Source organism: Nannospalax galili, unplaced genomic scaffold (assembly GCF_000622305.1).
Source record: "Nannospalax galili isolate Female #2095 unplaced genomic scaffold, S.galili_v1.0 scaffold139, whole genome shotgun sequence".
NCBI lineage: Eukaryota > Metazoa > Chordata > Mammalia > Rodentia > Spalacidae > Nannospalax > Nannospalax galili.
The window spans coordinates 7024475-7041994 of record NW_008345884.1 but is presented as its reverse complement, the minus strand read 5'-3'; the positions used below and the strand labels follow the sequence as shown (position 1 = coordinate 7041994).

The 17520-nt window shown below is 39.0% G+C and overlaps 1 protein-coding gene across 1 annotated transcript; it reads right to left on the bottom strand.

Annotated features, from left to right (window-relative positions):
• Positions 1-634: 634 nt before the first annotated feature.
• Positions 635-15592, bottom strand: Fbxo4 (F-box protein 4). The gene is made up of 7 exons (XM_008842102.3): positions 15319-15592; positions 14114-14349; positions 12049-12269; positions 8171-8246; positions 7890-8065; positions 3294-3469; positions 635-950 (listed from the first exon to the last, which is right to left on the bottom strand). Exons 1-7 carry the CDS (start codon positions 15499-15501, stop codon positions 861-863), a joined length of 1158 nt encoding a protein of 385 aa, XP_008840324.1. The 5' UTR covers positions 15502-15592; the 3' UTR covers positions 635-860.
• Positions 15593-17520: the final 1928 nt, after the last annotated feature.

The following is a 17520-nucleotide window of genomic DNA, read 5'->3' as shown; positions in this document are numbered from 1 at the left end:
TAATTAATTAAATTAAATAAAGAATAAATTACAAAATACATTGTATGAAATTCCCAAAGAACGAATAAAAATGTTTGTTAAAGAAAGAAAGCCTGGGGGCTGGAGAGACGGCTCAGTGGTTAAGAACACTGGTTGTTCCTGCAGAAGACCTGAGTTTGAATCCCAGTACCCACATGGCAGCTAACAATTATCCGTAACTCCAGTCCCAGGGGATGCAACAGTGTCTTCTGACCTCCGCAGGCACTGCATGACATGGGTGCACTTACCTACATGCAGGCATAACACTTATACACATCCAATAAAAATAACAAATAAAATTTTTTTAAAAAGAAAGAAAGCCTGGCATGGTGGTGCAGCACTTGGGAGGCAGAGTGGGCAGATCTCTGTGAGACTGAGGCTAGTTTGGTTTACACAGCAAGTGCCACGCCAGCTGAGGTTACAAGGAGACCCTGCCTCAAACAAACAGCCAAACAAACAAAAATAGATTAGAAACCTTTTTCTGATAACCAGTTAATGAATCCTTGAAAAGCACCTACGGAAAGCTAAACATATTTACCATTGCCCATTAGGGCAACCTTTATACCAAAAAGGATAGAAGTCACAAAGAATGAGAGTCACAAACTATTTTTTGGAAGAATTTAATATTTTCAAAAGACAGAAAATGCAAAAGTTATCAAAAATTTGAAAGTTCAAAGGTAAATTATAAGGGTTGAAACTTATAACTGATTTTCTGTAAAATTCGAAAATTCTATCAAAACCACAGCAGCTTATAGCTGCCCAATATTAAGCTGCCTACAAAAAGGCAGACGGACCAAGGAAACACATCGTAACCCTGGGCTTCCCAAGATCCAAAAGGAGCATCACTTTGCATGCTTAGATTCTACTTCCTCAAGAATCCACTGAATGCCATTCAGAAACCCAGTCAGAGTCTCAGCTTCTGTATCTTGGACCTAGGAAGACAGGGGAGACAGCTATCAGGAAGAAACCCGTGTTGAGAATCTTATGATTGGGAGTCACAATTTTTTAAACACCAAAAAAAAAAAAAAAAAAAAAAGAAAGAAAAAGACTGAAATAAAATAATCCAAATAAATTTTGAGAAAGCTTTTTCAAATACTGTCATCAGGAGAAATTAGATAAATATGTTTTAACTATTTCAGTATTAGTCTCACAATTTACCTCAGAATTCAGCTTTAGAAGTAAGAGAGACAGGCATTTCTGTGATTTGCTTGTATACAACAGGGAAAACAATTCCTCCACTGGATCCACTTTAAAAACTACAACACTTTTTAATGAGCCTACCAAGTCAAATAATAAATATAACATGTAAAAATGAGTCTTAACTGAATGGACTTGACAGGCACTTGGAGAGCATTTTACCCAAAGCTGCAGAGTATACACTTTGGTCATCATTGCAAGGAATCCTCTCTAGGCCACATATTAGAATACAAAACAAGTCTCAAAAATAAAGTGTAAAAAATAAATAAATAAAAAACAAAAATAAATAAAATGTAAAAATGTATTTTTATGACTATAGCAGAATAAAATGGGAAATTAAAAAAAACAGAAACAGACAAATTCACAGACTTAAAAACAAGCTACAAAACAAACAATGGGTCACTGGAGAAATTCTAAGGACAACTGAAATTTTTTTTTCAGCAAATAGAAACAGAAAAAAAAAACAACCCACATACCAAATATATGGGATACAGCAAAAGCAAAACAAGAAAAATGAAATTTAGAACAGCAGACACCTACATCAAAGAAGCAGAAAGATTTCAGGGGTCAGCTCATAGTTCAATGGCCTAACTAACTGAGGCTTTGGGACCAACAGTATATAAGTAAGATTTCAAATAAACATCTCAAGGATGTATCTCAGGAGCCAAGAGGAACAAGAGCAAATCAAACCCCAAACTAACAGACAGAAAGAAGTAACAAAAAGTAAAATCAATAGTGCCTTGAAAATTACAAAAGACAAAACAGCTGGTTTTCTGAACAATAAACAAAATCAACAAACCTTTAGCTAGACTAGTATCATAGTTACTTTGTGCTGCTTATAAAAAACACTGACCAAAAACAATGGGGAGGAAAGGGATTATTGGCTTACAGCACAGTCCATCATCTAGGGAACCCAAAGCAGGAACTTAGGGGAGGAACCATTTTATTTATTATATTTATGTGTATGAGTATATTGCCTGCTTGTGTATAAGTGCACCCATGTTGTGCAATGCCCTCAGAGGCCAGAAGAAGGTGTTGGAGCTCCTAGAACTGGAGTTACAAATGGTTGTTAGCCACCATGTGGGTGCTGAGAATCGAACCCAGGTCTTCTGCAAGAACAGCCAGTGTTCTTAACCGCTGAGCCATCTTTCCAGCCCAGGATTTCATTATTAATGTAATTAATAATTTTTAATAATTAAAATATGAGCTGTAACCTATTTTTAGTGGTGTTGAGGATCAAGCTCCCTGTGTACACTGGGCAGGTACTTTACCAACAAACTACATTCTCATTCCCACAGCCTGTATTTTTATGACTCAAAGCATAATGCGTCAGTGCTGAGAAAACCACAGCAGTAGCATCCTTAAAAAGCCATCCCCAATGACTGCTTGCTATTCCCATGACAGGAGAGGAGAGTAGGGAGCAAGTGATCAATTCAAATTTATTAACACAAATCAAATAACACCCACCAACTAAGCTCTTAAAAATGACTAGAGTGTTTTTTCATTTAAAAGATGAGTGCTGTGGTTCAAATTAGTGTTCCCTAATGAGCAGTGTGTCAGAGGATTGGTCTCCAGCCGACAGTGCTGTTCAAAAGAAAGTAACTAGTGGGAAGTCTTTAGTCACATGGGACGTCTCAGTCCCTTCCTCTGCAACTTTTGTTTCAAGTCAAAGGCTTCCTCTGCCTTTCACTTCTCTTATGATCATCTGCTTTGCCACAGGCTCAAAATTAAGATGGTCAACTGAGCCAGGTATGGTGGTGCATGCCTTTAATCCCAGCAGAGGCAGGTGGATCTCTGAGTCTCTGTGAGTTCAAGGCCAGCCTGGTCTACATAGTGAGTTCCAGGACAGCAGGGGCTACAAGGAGACCCTGTCTCAAAAAGACCCCCCCAAAAAAACAAAAACAAAAAAAACGGTAAGACAAAATATACCACCTTTTTCTTTTTAAGTTGATTGTTTTAGGTATGCTGTTATAGAAAAACAAAGTTCTCATACACATAAAAATATAAATAAAGAAAAACAGATAACTAAAAAATACAATAAAAAAATTTTTTTTTCACCAAGGCAGTTAGGAACTTACCATCCATGGGTGGTTTAGAAGATTGAGGCGCAGCTCATGAGCCAAATAAAAACAGGGCATTCTTTTTACATCCGCTTGAGAAATACATGATAAAACCAACATCGGTCTTCCTGAAGATCCAAAAGCTGGATCTGTCATGGCCATAATACGAGAAAATTCATCCTGCCACTCATGCCCTAAGGAAAATTAAAATCTTTAATTTTCATTACATATAACTGCTTTAAAAATAATTAAATTTAAAATTAACACACAAAGGAATTTTAAAAATTACCAGGATCTAAACACAACAATCAAGGGAATTCCTTGTATTTATTATTTTAGCATAAAATTTGATTAAATAATCTTTCAAAGATAGAAGTTTAAGTAAAGCCATAGGGGGAAAAAAAATTCACACTATCATTCAGATGTCCCTATACTTTGAAGTATTTTTGATAAAGGTATTTTTCTCACACAAATTCCACAGCTGTCCAATTATCCTCTCTTTCAAAGGTCTTACTTTCAAAATCTGAGCATAAAATTGGGTCTAGCTTTTTCATCCAAACTTTCTATTTCTGCCTTTCATTGGAGGGTCTAGACCACTAACATTTTGTGGTAAGGAAAATTTCAAGACAATCCCATGTCTCCTGCATAATTCCTTCCTCCTTGAGATTTCTTATGATACAGATATGCTGACAATGAATTTTCTGTGTTTAGGTTTGAATGTATCCCCCAAAACCTGTGTTTTGTAAATTTAATCCCCAGTGCAACTGTGCTTAGAGGTGGAGACTCTGGGCAGGTGCTAGGTCATAAAAGCCTCTGCCCTCAGAAAGGATTAGATACCAATACAAAAGGGTCACATGGTGGAGTTCTTTCTCCTCTCCTCTCTGCCATGTGAAGACACAGCATTTGTCCCCACTTTCCCTCCCATATGTTGAGGACATGACGAAAGGTCCTCGCCAGATGCTGGCATCTGGATCTGTAAGGAATAAATTTCTATTCTTTATAAATTAGCCACTCTGGTATGCTTTAATTGAAGCACAAATGGTTTATAATATTCAGCTTTGCTGACTGAAAAAGTCTTGATTTTTGTCTTTTTTCTGAAAAAGCTTTTTGCTGGACATAGGACTCCCTCCCCCGAGAGTAACGTTCCCCCCTCCATTGCCTTCTGTTCTGTGGTGATTCTGGATGGACATCTGCTGTCACTGGTCCTCTACGTATCTCTTTACTTGTTCTCTGGCTGCCTTCAAGATATTCTCCCTATTTTTGGTTTACCATGATACACCTAGATGTCTTTTTCCTTGTATCAGACATGGAACTCGATGAGCATTTTCAATTTGTGGTCTGTTCTCTTTTCTGATACTTTAATTTTAGTCATTATCCATTCAAAAATTCTTTCCCTCCTCCTCCTCCTTTCATCTTTTGAAACTCCAGCCCACATAAGTTAGAGCTAGTGCTGGCAAACTACATTCTACGGATATGTTTTTGTAAAGATATTGCTTTTAACAAACAACCACGCCCACCCTTCAAAATTGTCTATGGCCAGTTTCCTACTGCAACAACAGAGTTGAATAAATGAGAAAACTCAGATATCTCATCTGCTTAAATTGTTTACTATCTATTCCTTTACGAAAAGGTTTGCTGATCCCTGAGAGTGTTAAGTTTACCTACCTCTTAGATGACCTGTTCTTTATTTAATTATTTTTTCCTCTTTGCGTTTTAATTGAGTAATTCTGAGTGGCCTATCTTCAGGTTCACCGATTCTTAACTTTGCTGATAAATCTACTGAATCATTCACTTGATACTCTATTTTGTATATCTATAATTTTTTATGTTTTCAAAATGGTTTCTTTCTGCTGATAAGCTGTCTATTCAAACATATTGCCCATCTTTGTCCATTAGATTTTTAAATACCCTAGTCATTACAATTTTAACGTCCCTTCCTGAGAATGTCAATATATAAAGATCATCTCTGGATCTAACTCAATGGTTTCATCTCATGAGAAATTTTAATTTCATTTGACTATTCTGTAATTTTTTTCCTTTTTTCCCCTTTGAAAAAGGGTCTCACTATGTTGGCCAGGCTGGTTTCAAGCTCCTAAGCCCAATTCTCCCATCTCAGCCTCCCAAGACACTTGGACTGCAGGTACGTGCCATTGTATTTTTTTGTTTGTTTTCTGTCTTAGTATTTTTGGATTTAATGTTAACTGTTTTATAGAGAAAACAGTCGGAAACTGTGTAAAGAAACCTTACTCTCAGAAACACACATGTTCCTCCTACTGTTATGCCATTAATGCAGTAATCTGAGTTAAAGTCTATCACTGGTGATTTCACTTTTATTTTTATGGTTAACTTCAGCACACAGACTTCAGATTCTCTAAGCAGTCAGATGCAGTGGCTCACACTTGCAATCCCAGCATTCAGGAAGCTGAGGCAGGAGACTTGCAAAAAGTTCAAGGTTTCAAGCCAGCCTGGATCACGGAATAAGACCCTACCTCAAACCAAACAATTCTTCTAACAGTGGGCTGCTGCTACTTGCTCTGCGTGAGAGTGGTGGAGTGCCAGGATTTCTTTCTCAGAGTTTTTGCTCGCCTTCAGCTCTTAGCCACTAAGGACAGAAAACCTCTTCATCCGTTCCCTCAAACCCTGCAGTGGTAATCAATGTTGTTTGCTACTTAGTGGAGGGGTGGGGGTGATGTCTCGGTTTTCATGTCCCAGCTCAGTCTTAGATACACTAGGTACTGGAGCAGCAGTGGTGGAAGGTTTCTTGGTGTTCCAGCATAACTACTGAATTCCATCTTGTATCGGGAGAAAGGTCTTCAGTGCAAATTTCCTTCCCTCCACAGAATCAGGAAACAAATGTGGACCAGTGCAGGGTGCTTCACACAAAATGCTTTCCTACTTCTTTGCTAGGGCAAAGAGCTTTGCCTCTACCTTTCTCTCCAGCAGCAATGGAATGAGAGGCAGGAGGATTTCTGATCCTATCCCATTGGCAGGAAAGGATCTAATAAACAGGAGTGTATACCTGACCCCATCCCTACATAATAGCTGATCAACCCATGTCTTTATCACCAAGGAGGGTGCTCAGAGGTCTCCTGTCCTACTACTAAGTTTCAAGTGAAAATCTATAGAGCTTGATGGAACAAATCTAGTAAGTACATATAAATTATTTTTGTGTCATATGATTTTTTTTTTACTTACTTTTCTTTTTCCTTTTGTGGTGTTTGGGATTGAACATGGGGCCTCAGATATGCCAGACTACTACTCTACTCTTTGTTTTTAACCTATCTATAGGGAAGCAAATTGGAAGACTAGATAAAATGAGCTCTGTTTGTGTCAGTTTACAATCATATCCCCACAACTAAATACATTGTCTGACCTCTCCAACTATTTGGAACTCAACAGCTGTTTGTTAAACAAATGAATTCACCTTTTATTTTTCTTCTATTTTTCATTTTATAGGTAATTCCATAATAACAGAAATTTTCTTATGAATAATTTAGCCAGGATTTCAAAGTATAACTGCCTGCAATGACTGAAATGATTGGTAGAAAATAAATTCAAGGTAGGCTGAAACCAAAATACTAAAGAACTACAACATGTATTCTATATATATTTATATAAGCAGTATACATAATAAACATTTATCATGTATTTATGTTTTACCTTATCTAAAAATGATTTGGAGAAAAATTAATATTGGTTTACTGCCCAATGATAATAATGATTTCATACTTAAACAGCCTTGGTCAATGAAAATTATTCAGAATATTTGGAGAGTGTTATCGACCCACTGATTTAATTAACTTAATTAACTTTAATGTACTTCATTAACATAGTATCCTCACACCTCTCTATTATGTGGGTAAGAACAAAGAAAAAAATTTTAATAATCTGCATAAATTATTTGAATATAGTCAGAGACAAAGAAAGCATCAGTAATTAACAAAGACAGAACTGGCTAGGCTTGGTGACACATGCACCTTATTCCAGCATTTGGAAAGCAGTGCTTTGAGTTCTCTCTGTGATTCAAAGCCAGTCTGGTCTCCAAAGCTAGTTTCAGGCCACCTAGGGCTACATAGCTACGTAGTAATAGTAAAACCCATGTCTAAAAAAAACTCACATAGCTATAAAATCAAGCTTTGGTATATATCAGGATTCAATGGTGCTTATAAAAACCAGATGTCCAGAGGCAGCAGTTAACAGCACTGGGTGCTCTTGCAAAGGGCCAGGGTTTGGTTCCGAATACCCACATGATAGCTAACAACCATCCAAACTCCAGTTCCAGGGGATCCAATAATCTCTTCTGACCTCCACAAGCATTGCACAATATGGGTGCACTTTCATACATGCAGGCAATCTACTCATACACATAAAAAAGAAAAAAAAAAAAACATGTTCAGAACATCTATGGATCAAATCTATGGCTAGGAATCAGGAGCTACATTTAACAAACTCCCCATGTGATCCTAATGTACCAAAAGGCTTTAGAACACTATCAGCAATGACGGTCAGAAGATCACAGTGATAAAATTAGCTGTTATATTGTTACGGTGTCATCATTATTTGTTTTGGAAAGAATGATGTAGCCTTTGGAAATGAGAATGGAAGGACACTTACGTTTATGAGCTTCAGCATTTGCGACATAAATGAACCCATCTACGACTTCACACACCTTCTGAATCTGTGGGATTACACTGTACCGGCTTCCATGTTGGTCATCTTCTTCACTCTGTAGGCTGAACATCTTGTTAACTGTACTTGTGTGCTCTTCCCTTGCTCTGTCCCTTTCCTTCCTGCAAGAAAAACATAAATATAGATAATAAAAAGTCACTAATCAGTTCCATCCCATTAAATGTTCCCCTACTGTTTCTGGAAGGACACCAAATAGACAGCCATACCTGGTAGTCGAATATAGTATCAGGATGTTGAATTTGTGTTGATTGCTCAACTGGAAACTAACTCCAGATCCAATACCTAAAGGAGGAAGTTACTGTGATCCAAGCAAGCCAATAATAAGACAGTAAAAAAATTAGACTAAAAAAATTACTCAGTGAAAGCAAAAAGAACAAAGAAAAAAAAACTGGCAAGCTGTGTACAACTTTGGAATAAAATGCAGTGCTTATGATCAAGAAAAGATGTGGTAGCAACTCTGCTCCACAAAGCAGTACAGATGTGGAGAGGGAACAAAGTACTGCCAGGCTCCTCACAGTCTTCTTAGAACAGTGTCACTAACAGCAGCAGCTTTCTCGTCAGTGGCAGCAGAACCATGGCAGCTACTGCCAACCATCCTCATCGCTGATTCACTGTCATATTTTATGTTTCCACTGACCTTATCCTTGCATATATTCAGTGAAGTCCCCTTCCTCCTCTATGAAAAGTAGTTTATAAACCTGTAGTGAGCAAATCCCTTAGAAACTTGAACACTAAAGACACTGAAATTTGGAATCAGAGTGACTTGAAATCCAAAATTTGCCACTAAAGTTGTGGATTTGTGAGCCTCTTTTGACACAAAACCAGAAACGATCTATACTTCTTTGGGCAATTGTGAGGATTACTTGAGGTCTATTGTGTAATACCCCTAGATTGCTAGGTAACAGCTGCTAAATCTCAGCTTCGTACTCCTGTGTCTGAGCCATCCAACACTGCCTCTTTTACTGTCCCTTTCTCACATTTTTCTTTCTTTTGCTTGTGTTAATGATCGGTGTCTGGTTCTACTCTAAACTTCTGGAAAAATACTTTTTGGGGGTTGGAGAGATGGCTCAGCAGTTAAGAGCACTGACTGCTCTTGTAGAGGACCTGGGTTTGATTCCCAGCACCCACATGGTGGTTAACAACTGTTCATAACTCCAGATCTAAAGTATCCGATGCCCTCTTTTGACCTCCATGGGCATTGCATGACATAGGGTGCACTTATATACATGCAGGTAATATACTTATACACATAAAATTAAAATAATAAACAAAATATTGTTTTGGATTCCATGGTCCTACTTCTTCTTGCTATAAGAACATTCTCCCAGATCTGTCCACTTCTCTCCATCGCCATTCTCCCTTTAGTTCAAATTAAGAATCTGGACTTCTGTCATCACCTCTTATCAATCCCCTATATTCTCTTGCTTTCAACTATCCTTTCTTGTAATAGTAGATATACCTTTAATTATTTCTATTCTCTACAAACCCATGGGCCTTCAGGAAACAAAACCTTAATGTAATCTGCTGCTACTTACCTCATTAGAGACTCCTTAAGCCTTCATGCCATTAACTTTAAAATTCTACTTATATAAGCCATGTCATGCCATCTCATGTCACTATTCTAGGCAATACATGTATAGATTTGGACTATTGGGTGCTGACACTGCAACTATGCCAGACTACATGACCCTATGCCCCTTAGCCATGAGGTCTGATACAAAAAAGTTCATGGAAACAAAAATCAAATGTTTCTGATCTTTGTTTTCATCAGCTTACTTCCAGAAATTATCCTTTCAATACATCTAACAGGCCAACCTATCCCCATGCTGTTCTGAATTTCTTCAGCAATTATGTAAGCCATATTCATCTCTTACCTTGTAGAGTTTGAAGCATAAGTAGACTGGGCTTTTCAATCACTTCAGTTGCTATCTGGAGAATGTAATTTCCTCTTGGTAATCACCAAATTTCCTTATATCCTCAACCTTTTCTTGAAGTGCTGCCCCCACTACATGCCCTTACTTGAAAGGGGCCTGCCTCTAAGTAATACTTCATTCTCAATTACCAGAACTGTTTATTTCCTCATACCTCATGGTGAAGAGGTGGGCTGATACTCTCTACTCCCAATGCTATGTCTAAACTATTTCTCATGAGCCCTCTGGAAAAGTCATATCTGAGAAACAAATCAATCAGCTGAAGCACTGTGTCTTTTTCCTCAACTTTGTATTTATGAGCTTTGTATGGCCCTTCCCCCCACTATAGATTTCAGTGCAAAACTCACTTTCTCTCCATACCTTCAAACTTCCAAGTCTATATGAACTCCTTATGATGACCCAATGTTGGTATCTTGCTCTTCTGATCTGGACACATAAAAGTCATTTACTTACCAAATGTGTGTGGAATCTATGATGTGTCTGGCACCACAGATAGAACTAAACGGAAAGCTGACACTGTCCCTGCCTTCATGGAACCCAGTGCAACTGGACTGTTCACAGCACTCCTCTTTGTGTGTCCCAGCTATAAAAGTCAACATTCCATTCCTAGCTCCTGCCACCAATAACAGCAAAAAAAATCATTCCTGTGCTGGTTCCTTACCCTAGCAAATACCTTTATCACCCAACATAAACCCCAAGGCAGAAACCTGGAGCTATCCTCATCACTACTAATATATATTCACTGTGTCAATTTTATATCCTCAATAGTCATTCTCTCTTCTCCACTGCACTAACATTGACTTATTCAGATCGTTTTCACACTTTTACCATAGATGATGGTGGCTTCTTTAGCGCCTTACTCAATTCTTACTCAGGAGCCAGAAGAATCTTTCTAAAATCAAATTCTGATCATCTCAAGCTCCTCTGGGAGCTTATTCAGCAGCTCCCAAATACTCACAAATTACCCATGTTGTTGTTATTTTTCACAGCTCCACTCTTTCTAGATTTAGAGCTTTGTGCTTTTAGAAATGTAGTCTTGCCTTCCCTGCCTGTAGTGCATTCGCCCTTCTTCTTTTAAGGGTGTACAGCTGCTAAACCTGAAAACCTACAAGAAGCATCTTATTCAATGGATAGCCTTCTTTGACTCTTAGCTTTCTATTCAGAACCTTACTAATCATATTCTAATCATCTAAATACTTGTCTGTGTCCTTATTTAGACCCATGATCTTCATGGAAGACCAAGATTCTGTGCTTCCACCATTTAATAGTAAAGCGTATCTTAAATTGTGTTATTACTTATGTTTATTAGTATCCCACCTTACCAAAAAGTTACCTGCTGGTTCTTTTTGTTGGGGGGGGGCGATATAGGAGAGGTGATAATTCTTAAAAAAAAAATCCCAGGCCAGGTATGGTGGTGCACACCTTTAATCCCAGCTCTCAGGAGGCAAAGGCAGGCGGATCTCTGTGAGTTCAAGGCCAGCCTGGTCTACATAGTGAATTTCAGGCCAGACTATTCAAATCTTCATTTTACATATATTCCACCTCCTTCTAAAAAAAAAAAAAAAAAAAAAACAAGACAAAACACACAAAAAAACAATCCCAACATATATAAAAATAATTTGGGGCTGGAGAGATGGCTCAGATGTTAAGAGCACTGACTTTCTTGCAGAGGACCCAGGTTCGATTCCCAGCACCCACACGGTGGCTATGAACCATCCTTAACTCCAGTTCCAGGGGAATCCAAAGCCCTCTTCTGACCTCCATGGCACTGCACAACATGGGTGCACTCACATACATGCAGGCAATACACTCATACACATAAAATAAAAATAACAAAATATTTTTAAAAATTTGCAATTAAAGGTTCACTGCTTTTTTGATAAATTTCTCTTATGGTAAACATGATATGGACTATTCAAATACAACACAATTATTTTAATACTAAATTCTAGATTACACAAATTTGAGATGTTAAGGGAAAATTTACTATTTTTTTTTTTCAGTTTAATGGGAACAAGGGGCCCATCCAACAAATTTCTGTATTTCATTACAGGAAATTAAAAAAAAAAAATGACTGTCTTTCTCTTTAACACTAAAGTCAAGTTCCAAGTGCTTGCATTACTTTGTATTGTATATTAACATGAAATTATTACCATCGATCTGTCTCTGAGGCAAACCAGCAGTAGGGCAAAGTTCCTCAGAAGACATCAAACTCAACACCAAAGATGTGTTCAATTCTTCCAAACCTGGTCCAAACATAGCAAATCGGGGTTCATTCTGAATAATCAATGAGTGTAAAAAAGAGGTAACAGCTCCATACATAGGACGGCTGGATTTCAAGGCTCTTCTTGTATATGGACAGCACATTTTATAACTGCATGAAATTGTCACAATTAGAAATTAAAACAAGTTAGTTGTTCATTCAAGAATTATATAATTTACTGAGTTCTTGCTAGACATAGTAACATGTACATAGAGTGGCATGACAAGGAAAAACACAGAGCTAGAGAGCAGGGGCAGTCATCTTTCATTACACTAAACAATAGCTCTCTTCCTGAGATTTTACTCCCTCATCCTGGAGGCTGTGTGACAATGTCTGAACACTTTCATTTTCACATCTGGAAGGAGGGAGTCATGTTACTACAGCTAGTGAGCAGATCCAGAGATTCTACTATATATCCTACAATTCCCAGCACAGTCCCCCACAACTGGTCCAAAAATGTCAAGAGTATAAATTAAGATCGAGAACACCTATAATAAAGATAGACTATACAGATAATTAGCATAAGTTCCTAGGAATGAAAAATATTACTAAGGCTACAATATACCCAAATTTCTTGGATACTTCTTTTAACAACTCTAGTGTAATAGCAATTTCAAAGATTAATTACACAGGGAGGCTCAAATTCTCCTTACTGAAAATCTAGAAAAGCAAAAATTATAGGAAACAAACAATAATGAGCTGGCAAGATGACTCAGCAAGTAAAGGCATTTGCTGCCAAGTCTAATGACCTGAGTTCAATTCCCAGGAGCCACATGGTAGAAGGAAAGAATGGACTCCTGCAAGTTGTCCTCTGACCTCCACATATGTGTGCCCATACAAATACAGACACAAAAAAATGTAATTGTAATTTTACAAAAAGAACAATGGAGCCGGATGTGGTGGAGTACACCTTTAATCCCAGCACTCGGGAGGCAGAGGCAGGAGGATCTGTATGAGTTCAAGGCCAGCCTGGTCTACAAAGTGAGTTCCAGGCCAGCTGGGACTACAGGGAGACCCTGTCTCAAAAAGACAAAAAAAAAAAAAAAAGAAAGAAAGAAGCAAACAACAATGGGATTTGAAATTATCTATAAAGATCATATACATTTTCATCTAGTCATCTCATAACACCTGACATAATGGCATCTGAACCAGAATAAGGAAAGGTTAACAAATAAAAGTGAAAAATCCTATATGTAGCTAATGAATCTAGCACAGTAAAAAAATAATTCTTACCTAAAGTACAAATATTCTTTTAATTTCTTTTACAATGCTTTAATGTGGGGTTCTCAATAAAGCAGGTTTTACCTAGACACAATGACATGAACAGCTTTGAAAGAGCATGATGGTGCTGAAAATCCCCCATATGCTATAACTTTAGGTAAATCATAACCTCTCCAAACTTCAATTCTACATCCTTAACATCAAGATAAAACCTCTAAACTGAACAAAATTAGTAGGCATACAAAAGCATACCTCCACAGAATCCAATATAAGACATTTGTGTGTTAAAATTAATTTTCTCATGCACATGATACTCAAGAAACATCAAGGCTTTGGAGTAATAACAAAATCTTATTTCTTAGTCTTAAGAACAGTTTCCTTCCTTGCCACAGGATTGTTTTCTGGTCTCTAGACATCCCTTCTCTGAATATGGAAAAGCATTTACTGTTCAACAAAATGGCAAGTATAAAGATGAGAATTTTACGACATGCTTTATTTCTTGCCATATGTACCACATATAATTATTCAAATACTAGTCAGGCAGCACAGGAAAATAAAAGGTTAAAGCTGAAAGAGGCTTTAAAGGATGTCAGTTAACAAAGCCCCCAATTTCAACAAGAGGACATTCAGACTCAAATTCCATGCAACAAACTGGTTGGTAGTAGATCAGAACAAATGTGAACTATTGAAGTAAAATTTACTCTCTCCTCTCATTCATAGAAATAGATACTTACACTTCCATGTAATCAAAACATGTGCTATCAGTGACCTCAGATATAGGCTTCTTTAAGATTTCTAGATCTGGAAGTGACTTCCAGTCAACAGAAGACCAAGAAGGGAGATCCCTCAACAGAAAAAATCTCCACAGAATTGGATCTCGTACAGTTCCATTCCAATAATGATTTGTACTTCCCAATTGACACAGCTCATGGGGCGAAAGAAAAGACAAAATGTACAGCTGCACATCAATCTGAAACAGAAGCAAGCAGCACATGGGAAAATAATTTGTCTTGGAAAAATGGTAATAAAGCAGACAATCAACGAAGAATTATTATACTAAAGCTCAACTCAACTAATTGGTATTTATAAGACTTAAGTCTATCTTGTTTTCCTGGAATTGGAGGAAAAAAGTCACAAGTAAACTTTAATTCCTAACACACTTGAAACATTTTTGAAAATCCAAGCACTGTCTTATTTTTCAAGCAAAATAACTGGTTTCTTTAATTTCTTCCCAGGGGAATTTTTGATACACCAGTTGTTAATTGGTTGAGGAAATAATTTGTTCTTCATAATAAAATATGTGTCAAGTGGACAAATTTCTCATTTTTATCATTAGATCAAATGGAAGAGTGTGAATCTGTCATCTGAATTATCTATACAGTCTATTAATGGTTTCCCAGGGGAAAGCGAGGAGGTGTCAATAATCCAACTGCGATCAGAGACTTGTAATTGTCAAGAATTTATAATCTCTTCATTTTCCAATCTCCCTGAAACTTGAACACCAGCCAAGTTACGAACATCTTTGTGGCCTCTTCTAATTTGAGGCCCTTGTAACTTCATTTATTTTCAACTACGTAGCAGTTTTGTTATTTAGGATTTATTAGAGTTATCGGCAGGGCGAGCCCCACCCCCCACGTATTTTGCATACATTGAGCCTGGAACTAGAGAGGTGTGCAGAACAGAGACTGGAATGCTTTCCCGGGCTAACCCACCAAGCCTAAAGTCCAGAGGTCTATTCCTAGGAGCCTGTTTGGGAGACTGACAGGTCTCGGGGTGATCTGGGGGTCACTAGTGTGAGGTGCGGGGTGACCTTGGCCGTCGGGCACTACCAGGAGTCAATGTCAAGGCGATTCTGGCCATCTCACTTCCAGGTGACAACACCTGGTAAAGGCTGGAGGCGGCGCCCGCGGTCCCAGGCCGGGGTCCAGCCTGCGCTCACCGGTAGCCCCGTCAGCATGGAGGCCTCCTCCTCCGCGTTCTCCCGCGCCGCAGGCCGCACCGCCCGCTCCTTGCCCACCGACTGCCAGAAGGTCCTCCAGCCGCTGAGGATGGCGGCCTCCAGGCGGCCCCAGTCGCTGGAGGGAGGCGGGGAGCCGGCTCCGCGGGGCTCGCTTCGCTCCATAGCTGCGGCGTCCGGGCCTCTCGGCCTCTCGGCTTCCGGGCACTGGGCCCGGCCTCGGCCCGGAAGGGCCCGGCTTCCCGCGGACCCGGCTGCGGGGCTTCTCCCGGTGCGCGCCGGCAACCGCTCTCCCCCTCCTGCCTACCGCTGCGCGCTCTCCGCAGCACTGCGGTAAAACCTCCGCCTCCATCCGCACTACACCGCCCGTCTTCACACGGGCCATTCCCCACATTGCCTGGACGAGGCAACCACCGCGTGTGGATAAGCGGCCCTTTTCTGAGATCTTGGGCTTATTGACCAGTTGCATGCAGTCTTTCCTCTAAGTCCTGGGTGTAGGTGGGTTGTGTGTATTTGGGATTTTGCAATCACCAATTTACCTTGTTTTCTTGGAGCTTAGTGAAAATTGAGACTCCTAAGAGACTATGGGGAACCACCTTACCTTGACTGACCAAACAATACGCTGTACAAAGACAGCCAAAACGACCTCGGCCTTAGTCCCTTTAATAGCCTTCACCTTCAGTCTCCCTATTTGGCCCAACTTCCTTATGGTATTAGGTAAGACTTGTATTAGTAAGCTTGGCAAACCAGACATTACCAATCTTGTTTTAAAATGTATTGTGTTTAGTATGTGTGTCAAGGTGTGGGTATGTGCTTATAAGCGCAGATGCCCCCGAAGGCCAAAGGCATCAGATACCCCACAGCTGGAGTCCCCGTCAGTTGTGAGCCCTCTGACATGAGTGCTGGGAACCAAACTCAGGTCTCTTGCAAGAGCAGTACTCCTAACTACTCTGAGCCATCTCTCCAGCCCTCCTTTACCAAACTCAAAGAATGTAACATCTGAAGCCCAGAGCCAGGATTTACCCAATTTGGTCTAGTCCTTACATAATGCCCCCATCAGTGTAATTGGTCTATGTATTTTATTTACAGCCACCTTTGTTTTGTGGCTATAACAGTTCCTATAACTGCTTCCACAACTAAAGGTGCTATTCAGAATAACTTGAATCCATATTCCCTGTCCATGTTCACTCATATTTAGCTCATAATATTTCTCACCTTCTTAAGTGTTGTTACTTTGCCTCAAAGCCGACATTAGGCACCTCATACCAGTATGTGGAGTTTGGACAACAAAAAAGTACATTTAAAAATTGCTCAATGATCTATTGTGAGAATGACTTTTCTGAAATATCTTTTGTTACAAATGGGAATTTTACCTAATCTTCTAATCCATCATATTTTGAGATCATTTAACACTATGTATTCAATCTGCCTTCCTACTGTATTAAATTTAATATTTTTATGTGTATGCGTATATTGTCTGCATGTAGGTAAGTGCACCCATGTCATACAGTGCCCACAGAGGACAGAAGAGACTGTCAGATCCCCTGGAACTGGAGTTACAGATGGTTGTTAGCTGCCATGTGGGTGCTGGGATTTGAACCCAGGTCTTCTGCAAAAACAGTCAGTGTTCTTAACCACTGAGCCATCTTTACAGCCCTGTATTAAATTTGTATTATTTAAACTTAACTAACCTTTAGGAAAATGATGTAAACAATCTTACTAGGCCTTGGGCTCCCTATCATAAACAATGTTCCTTACTTCTCACTGATGACCCTTCCACACCCCTGGCCTAGAATAATGTGTATGTTGTGGAAATACCGCTGGAAGCAGCAATGACATCCAAAGCAACAGATTATCCATAGTAAACATCACAAGCAATATGCGGACATAGGTTAGTAACATCCCTTTGTGGTTTTTGTATGCTGTTCTAGATCTGTAGGGGTCTGAAAAAGCAACTTCTTTCCTGGTTAAAGGTTAAGAAAACATTCCTATTCCTTTCCCATATCATGCTAGATATGCTGTTTAAATAAATACAGAGAAAACTCTTTCTTCAGAGGGACAGTTCCCAGAGAAATCAGAACAGACTAGTTCTGAGAACAGAGCAGGCTCATTCTTGGTCTAAGTCTTTCTTTAATCAGGCACCACCACAATCTATCATAAAAGGTCAAGATAGGAAAAAAAAAA

What these genes read in the sequence shown, in the direction of transcription:
- Fbxo4 (XM_008842102.3), bottom strand. Translation starts at nt 15,501, where the DNA reads ATGGAGCGAAGCGAGCCCCGCGGAGCCGGCTCCCCGCCTCCCTCCAGC. An exon ending in TGTTTTGATTACATGGAAGT is followed by an intron (nt 12,270 to 14,113) that starts GTAAGTATCTAT and finishes AATTTCATGCAG; the next exon opens with TTATAAAATGTGCTGTCCAT. An exon ending in GCCTCAGAGACAGATCGATG is followed by an intron (nt 8,247 to 12,048) that starts GTAATAATTTCA and finishes TTCCTCCTTTAG; the next exon opens with GTATTGGATCTGGAGTTAGT.